This window comes from Rhagoletis pomonella, unplaced genomic scaffold (genome assembly GCF_013731165.1).
Source record: "Rhagoletis pomonella isolate Grant_MI unplaced genomic scaffold, Rhpom_1.0 Rhpom_scaffold_00004, whole genome shotgun sequence".
Lineage (NCBI taxonomy): Eukaryota > Metazoa > Arthropoda > Insecta > Diptera > Tephritidae > Rhagoletis > Rhagoletis pomonella.
In genome coordinates this window covers 65,371,532-65,379,464 of record NW_023458558.1, presented here as the reverse complement: position 1 = coordinate 65,379,464, position 7,933 = coordinate 65,371,532, and the positions used below count along the sequence as shown (strand labels likewise).

Below are 7,933 nucleotides of genomic sequence, written 5' to 3'. Positions count from 1 at the left end.
TTTCCTTAGAGGTCATTGAATTTTATTTTCTTCGTTTTTTGTATAGTGTACATTCAAAGAGTAAATACTTACATATGTATGTAAAGATAAATTTACATAAATTCTGACGCTATGCTCGTAAAATAATTCTATAGTTGCACATGTATGGTAATCAGTTGATTATATTTGTTGTTACGGTTTTCATTTAAGTTGACAATTACTTTTTGTTTGCAGGACACGTGAAGAACCACATGCCCAGCATCACTCTGAGATTGGGTAGCACATTTGCAATCTGTAATACGGGATAGAAGAAGTTTTTAATTATTATCGTTAGTGAAAGGCAACTAAAGCTGCGAACACTAAAATAGCAGTAGCTATGAGTGTACATACTACATAAACATGAGATTCAATTAATCGATAATAACCAGGGAACGGATTTTTAGAACCTAAAAACCTATAAAAAAGGCAAAATAAAATAGCGAAACAGGCAGGAAAAGGCACTAGAAATCGCAGAAAAAGCAAAAGAAGGCATGGAATAAATATGGAACACTTAAAACTTTCTTCATATTATCAGTAATAAGGCTCTTTCCTTGCCCTTTACAATTAAAGGCTTTCTGGAAAAAAAGGCAACATAAAATGTGTATACATATATGGAATCGGGGAAAGCTAAATCGTAGACACTCTTAATCGAATATACTCTAACAATTATTATTATTTATGAATAAGGCCATAAGTCTTTAGCAGAAAAAAAGGGCAATTTCCATTAAATGCGTTCCCTGATAATAACTTATAAATTATACGATTTTCGTTACATGCTTGGCAAAGAAAATCACTAACTTTTTTTCCTTGGTACGGTGCTTTCAAAGGGGCGGTTTTTCGAAAATTGCGTTGGAAGATACACATTTTTAGTTTAGAGATGCCGTTTTTAAATGGATTAAATAGAAGATCGATTAGTCGAGACCTTCCGATTCGATTTTTTGTCGATTTTTTATTTCCTTTCAATCCGTGAATCGATTCAAAAAATTCTAAAATCGAGGAGGCTGATACAAAAAAAAAATAATGGGGCTTGACTCCTCCCACCTTTCTAACTTGAGAGAGCAAAGACCTTTCTTTCTTCTCCGATTAAAAGACTCCTCAGCGAATAGTCTTGGAAGTAACTCTATATAAAATTATGACTAATTGTAATAATGCTTCAAATTGAAATAAACTGCAACAAAACCTCCGAAAAGCGGAATTCCAAACTTTATGAAAATTTTAATTGTCTTGTATCGCGAATTTTTTTCAAACGCTGTTTTGTATTGAGGTTATACATATGTATGTAATCTAAAACCGCAAAATTGTTTTTTTAATTTTTATTAGATTGTACTCTGGCGACTTTTCTACAAATGCCTTAAGGCTTTACTATATTCTATGTCTACGTCATCTGCCCGATAAGAATTAGGTTTTAAAGAGCAGAAGTGTGTTCTATCTTAAGTTTGCATGTGGCGGTGTTTAAAACCGCGACCCTTATTAGTTTCAATATTTGGGATATCGAGTATTTTTATCCCGGTATTAATGGGTGCTCGATATTTTTTCAACGATACTTTAAATGAGTACCGTATCGATATTTTCGGTTCGATATCGAGTCCCTATAAAACTGTTATAAAAATGTATGTATGCTTAAAAAATTACAATAACACGATTTCAAAAATATTCAAGATTCTGCTTAAGGAGGCTAAACGCAATATGTATACCAAATTTGGTTGAGATCGGTGAAATATTTTTTTGAGATACGCCTATATAATTTAAGTGGGCGGCGCCACCCCCATTTCCCTAACCCACTTTTTTGATAAGAGCGATTGTGTATATCAATTCTGAATAAATATTAAGGCATTTCTTAGCCACACTGCTCGAAAAATCTAAAAATCCGGTACATAAACAATACTATAAATTCAAGGCCGTATTTAAGAAAAGTCACCTAACTTCGACAATTTTTATGTGATTGCAATAAATGAGCTATCAGTTTATTTGAAAATAGATTTAATTTTAGATATTTTGAATTATGGTGGTTAAGTGATGGTTGTTTATGCCAGCGTCTTAAATTTACGAACCACCTTAATATTTAGCGTTTGTATACAATACAACAGTTAACTACTTTCCAATGAACGCTAGTTATGTTAAAATTTCCCTTGCATAAAAAGCCGTTCGATGGGCTAACGTCACTTAAAAGAACAGAACGGACTAGCTTGCCGAATATCCATTTGAGTAGACGTCATAAAGCTACCAATTTTCTTCGCCTCATCCAGCTACATATGTATATATACATATCAGGTAACCTGAATATAATTGCACATATTAATATATTAAGAAATAGAACCTTTTCGAATTCTATTTGCTCATACAAACTTGTGTACTTTTTCTAATTAAAATACATATATCGGTGCAAACGTGAAACTGGGCTATTACCACAAATTTGCGGCTCATTTCTGAAACTCTTTCCCATACTTGCCCTATGAACATGGTCCTTCGAGCCAGAAGGAAGTGTTTTTTTTGTTATTTGCCCAAAGAAAAATCCTAACAATCCAAGTCTGACAACAGATTATTATAGATCATTTTAAAGGCCTATAAATCCTATTCTGACAACATGCTCGATCTTTAAAATTGAATGGAAAATAGTCATTAAAAACTCATAAATCTACAAAACTGACTGAATGACAAGTCGTGACCTCTAAATGATTTTTAAAAAATCTATAAAATTAAGCAATAACATTTCTCATAAAAAAGAAAAAAATTAGGGGGTAGGGTCTTGAAAAAATAAATTTTTTTTTGATGGACACCCTAATGTATATATGTACATTAGACTGCATCACTACGCATACAAACAAGGAGGCACTGTCTCTCTATTGGCATAATAAAACCTATTAATAATTTTTGTAATCGTGACTTCGTAGTTGAGTGGATAGAAAAAAGTGGAAATTTGAATTTCATATGCTGGTTTATGATTACAATTGGTTAATTTCTGTTTAGTTTTATTAACTTCGAAACGTGCTATTTGAATCTCATTCCGCGATCACATTTAAACTATTTTATTGAAATTTAAGGCTAGATATTTTTTGGTAGGTATTTTTGCAACTAAAAAAGAATAAAAATATTTAAGAGGTAAATGCACCCAATATGTAAAATTACACAGAGTGAAAACTTGCCAACCCCAATTTTTAATTTTACAGCAGAGAAGAGAAACTTTCCAAAAACCATTATCAAATATTTTGCAAAACCTTGAATACAAAACTTTTGCGTATACATACAAAGGAAAACATAACTCCATAGGAATTGGTATCGGCGTTATTGAACATTTTTTGTATTCCTTTGAATTTATCAGATTTCCCTGCTGTCTTTGTAAAATATCCGTGTTCCCGAATAAAACGGGCAGAAATAAAGTAATTCCGTGGAATTGATGAATAATTATTTAGTTTTCTCTTCTTCGTGGATCAAAATGTAAAGTTTCCTAAACAGTGGACATACCAACTTTTTACTCCAAGCTAGCGATATACACGAATTTTTAAGAATATAGTTTAAAGCCGGGAGGGGGGGAGGGGGTGCTAATAGTCCGTTTTTTGCCATCGCATAAACCGGTTTATTAACCTAGTTAATTTACATTCCAATTTGAGTTTCTGATAATGCAACTATTGAATGGTGAATAATTGTTTACCTATTAGACTATTACCAGTTTAAATTTGTTTTAATAGTACTTAAATTCTCTGTTATTGAGAACTGTATACATTAGGGTGGTCCAAAAGAAGTTAAGTCGGAATTTTAATGCCCTCAGCCGCTAGAATGGTTCTATGGCTGCTTATTTATCATCCAAAATCAGAAAATATTTGCTCAAAGTTTTCTATGTATTTTATATCGCATAGCATCTTCAAAAGAGGCAAAACTTAAAAATCACATCCAAAAATATAACCACTGGTGGATGAATTAATTGGAGATTGATTCTACGAATTAATTTATGCATAAAATCCGGCCAACATATTTTTAGAGTTGTGCTCCTTTAGAAGATGCTGTGTTATATGAAAAAAAAACTTTTGTTCGTGGAAATGGTATAGAATTCGTGAAAATCAATATTTATTGATCCGAATAATCTGTTTCTCTTCAAGAGAGTAATAATAAAAAATAGCCTATTTAATAATTTATTAATATTACTAATTTTTTATAGGTCTTTCGAAAACCCCTAAGAATGTAATGGGGGACTCAAAAAACCTTAGTATTAAAAAATGGTAAAATAAAGCATTGGATATCAGTCCTAGCTACTTCAAAATTGCACTTATTATAATAAAATTGAAATAACTGCAAGGTTGTTTAGTTCATTTAGTTCATTTATTATATTTATTTGTTTATTAAAACACATAGGTAAAATTTGTTTCCATTAAAAATTCGTATCGTCGTTTAAAGTACAAAACCTCGTATCGTCATTCTGCAAAATCGCGTAACTGACATTGGCAGCCAAAACTTGGATTTGCTCACATAAGCTCTTGGCTCAATTCTTATCCATTCGTCCTGAAATATACCAGCCAGAAATGCGATTGCTTTATAAAAAAGAGAACCATTTTGAAATATGAGCGTTTTTACGCCCTAGAAAATGATTTCTACAACTTCACATACGCGGTTTTGAATTTTGTTGATACGCGGTTTTGCACTTTAAACGACGTTATATGGGATTGAATTTTTATATGGGACCGAAAGAAAAAACATTCAGTTTATTTGACTCAGTCTAATGTATATATGTACATAGATATGTATGTGCCCCAGTGATGGAAAAATAGTTAAAACCGTACTTTTTTGCAACGGAAAGTCAGTTATACCAATCAGTTAGAGCAATCAACCGGAGATTGGCCAAGTTCTTTCGTAACACACAGAAAGACATCTCTCCTTTATCAGATATCGTCCACCGATAAGACAACTGTAAAGATTGATTTTTGTTTTCTTTGAAGACCTCAATAAGCCTAAATATAGGCCTGTTGGAAAGAGTCATGCTTCGGTCGATCCTAAACTGACAGTAGTAGTGATGTTTATACTGGCTTCTAAGTAAACAAAGTCCTTAAAAACTTCGAAGTGAAGACGGCAATAGTGCTGTGATCTCTCATTAAGCAAGGACTCTTTCTCAAGACTTTAGTAAAAGCACTGTTGCCAACTTGGTGCTTTTCGCACTAAATTTAGTGCTTTTCTTTATTCAAAACGCGAAAATTTTAGAGTTTAGTGCTTGGTGTGTTTTTTTGTGCTTTTGTTTTTAGTTTGAAGACACCAAATCTGTAAATCTTAACAAAAAGGGGCCAAAAGTTATAAAAACCGTAAATTCTGTAAGAAATTAAAAAAAAAAATCGGAACAAACTCATGTCACAATGACAATCATAAGAGGGCATACATTTGTTTACCAACAATATAAATATGTTGAAGCACTTTTCCCTCTATGCGCCAGTGTATTATCCACAAAAACACATTAAAAAGGAAAATCGAATTTCGTTATGTTGCAGGTGTTAAGGGGTCGGAAAGAAAAGTTCTTTATGTTCCTTTAGTTCACAAGATCATAAGAAACTGCAGTGTAGATTTAAACTACCACGTAGTTCATGAAACTTCATTTCTGGTTTTTGCTTTCGTTTGATAGGAATTGTAGAAAAAATTAAGCAAAACGAAGAAAATTTTAACATTTAAACAGGCAGGAAAAATTAATAAATTTTGCTTACATCTAAGCGAAACGGGAACGCTAGACACAGCTGCAAATTATAAAATAACGTCTTTACGTCGCTTGAACGAAAATATTTGAATTTACAGAAAACATAATAAATTCGACCGTCGAGCAAAAAACATTGATTTTTATTAATTTGAATCGGCATCCCTACAATACAATTTTTCATTCATACAAAGTCCATTAAATACTCCAATAAAAATTTGGTGCTTTTCTCGAGAAAAAACGAGATTTTTCTTTGGTTTTAGTGCTTTTTCAGATTCAAACTTGGCAACACTGAGTAAAAGGTAGTGCTCACTATGGCAAATTCGAATAAAAGCAATATATCGATTTATTTATAACTATAAGTTATGAATCAGATTTTTAAAAACATACGAAGCCACCAAACCGATGTTAGAGGCAGGCTTGTAGTATTTGTAGTAGGTGTAGGCATGGCCATATGCTCAAAATCATCACCAAAAGGGCTCCCAATAAGCGGGTAGTCATGCACTAAGGCAGAAGAAACATAGGAGAATGAATCGCGTTATCTAAATCTTTGTTTGGTTTCGAGGGGTTCTTTCGGTTTCAACGGAGCTTTACGTCTCAGAATTAGTTTAATGTGAATCTCAAAACTAGACATGGCGTTGTAAGGAGAGACTACTTTCGTATTATCGTACTGCCAAACAGATTTGATGACCTGTGAAATGTTTGAAAATATATACTAAATTTTTAGGCACATTTTTCTGCTTTTAATACAATTTCCTTCTCAAATAAGGTACAATCCGAAAATTTAATTGTCCGTCTCTGATGTGCACCCGTATTTGCTCACACGAACTTAATAGTATTGAGTAACAAACGACACTATCTTCTCAAACACTTGTTCCGGATATTGCTTGTACACAAACCTCTTTCGGCTTATCAAAAGAGAGACAAGTCTGGATTTCTTTCTGTTTTGTTGTTTATTGTTAACGAAATGCGATACGACTTACTTTTGAATTACGTACAAGTGTTCAAATACTTTTCTTCTATATGTATGTATTTATGAAAATAAATTAAAAAACTGCTTAAACTTAATAAGGTACGGTCATTTCCACCAATGTTACTTGATTATGCTTGTTATTGGCCACATTTACAGCTGGAACCGCAACCGCAACTGCCGCTTTGAGTTCCTGAACTGCATTTACAAGCTAGAAACAGTAAATGAAAATTTGATATAATAATAGAAAACATAAGATTTGAGAGGCTGACGGGTGTCTATAATATAAATCAATTGATCAATTTAAATCAGCTACATACCGCTTCCACAGGGACAGCATTTGCAGGCCGACCCGCAACCACAATTGCCAGTCTTAGGTTCTGAGCCGCATTTGCATCCTAAAATTATGAATAAAAGAAATTAAATAGATTTTTATACAAAAAGCATTATTTATAAGAAATGTGATATGCAGATAAAATAGTCATAGTAGAAGACTATAGAAAAAAACTAGACTATAAACCAAATATTTAAGAATCTTTTAACCGAACTAACCGAACCGTTTTCTGAAGAAATATTTAACTTTAAAGGTTACTTTATATTTAAAGGCTGGATAAAAAATATAGCTATATCTAAAGTTACTTTTACTTTAGACACAATCATAAATTTGATTGCAACATTTAAAAATAAAGTGAACTTTAAAGTTACAGCTTACATGAGAAAACGGTCCGGAATTGTGCTCAATATGAACTCACCGCTTCCACATGGGCAAGGCATTTTGTTTTATGTTGTTTTTGTATATTCTATACACTTGAAAAAATTAGCAAACAATTATTTTGTATTTTTGATCACTCAAGTTTAGCTTTGTAAGCGCCAAATGTTGTTACACTGATCTGATCGTTGTTGCTCCCCTCGGTTTTATACACTTCAAAACACTCGAATCGGGTTTCGTTAGTTGGGAGTTGTTTGGCGCCGTGCGCAAAAGCTGGCCCGAAGTCGATAGCTCGAGTGCGGTGTGCAATATGTTTACTTAAGCCGCGGTCATAAACATATGCACATACATATGAAATAAGTAGATATGTGCGCATGTACATATGCCGGCTTATATGTTTATAGGTCTGCTTATGGGCTATCGGCAAGTCGCATTGATTTTGTTGGGTGGAGCGCACATGTGGGAGAGTAATGGTATTAGTTGAACGCCGGGTGAAACATTGTTCCCTGTAAGAATGTTTGTGTTCAATATTGTGAAAATGTTAAATGTTTAGTGATAGCAGCTATTTCGG

The 7,933-nt window shown here is 33.0% G+C and overlaps 1 protein-coding gene and 2 long non-coding RNA genes across 3 annotated transcripts in view; 1 reads left to right on the top strand and 2 right to left on the bottom strand.

Moving 5' to 3' along the window:
• The window catches only part of LOC118737983, a 4,230-nt gene extending 3,937 nt beyond the window's left edge, over nt 1-293 (bottom strand). The window contains exon 1 of the long non-coding RNA XR_004992863.1: nt 73-293. This is a non-coding gene — a long non-coding RNA (uncharacterized LOC118737983). The remainder of the gene's footprint in view (nt 1-72) is intronic.
• Nucleotides 1-808, top strand: part of LOC118737984 — a 1,321-nt gene extending 513 nt beyond the window's left edge. The window contains exons 2-3 of the long non-coding RNA XR_004992865.1: nt 12-147; nt 214-808. This is a non-coding gene — a long non-coding RNA (uncharacterized LOC118737984). The remainder of the gene's footprint in view (nt 1-11; nt 148-213) is intronic.
• Nucleotides 809-6,613: 5,805 nt separating this feature from the next.
• On the bottom strand, nt 6,614-7,797 carry LOC118737980 (metallothionein-1-like). The gene is made up of 3 exons (XM_036468828.1): nt 7,406-7,797; nt 6,974-7,051; nt 6,614-6,864 (listed from the first exon to the last, which is right to left on the bottom strand). Exons 1-3 carry the CDS (start codon nt 7,425-7,427, stop codon nt 6,794-6,796), a joined length of 171 nt encoding a protein of 56 aa, XP_036324721.1. The 5' UTR covers nt 7,428-7,797; the 3' UTR covers nt 6,614-6,793.
• Nucleotides 7,798-7,933: the final 136 nt, after the last annotated feature.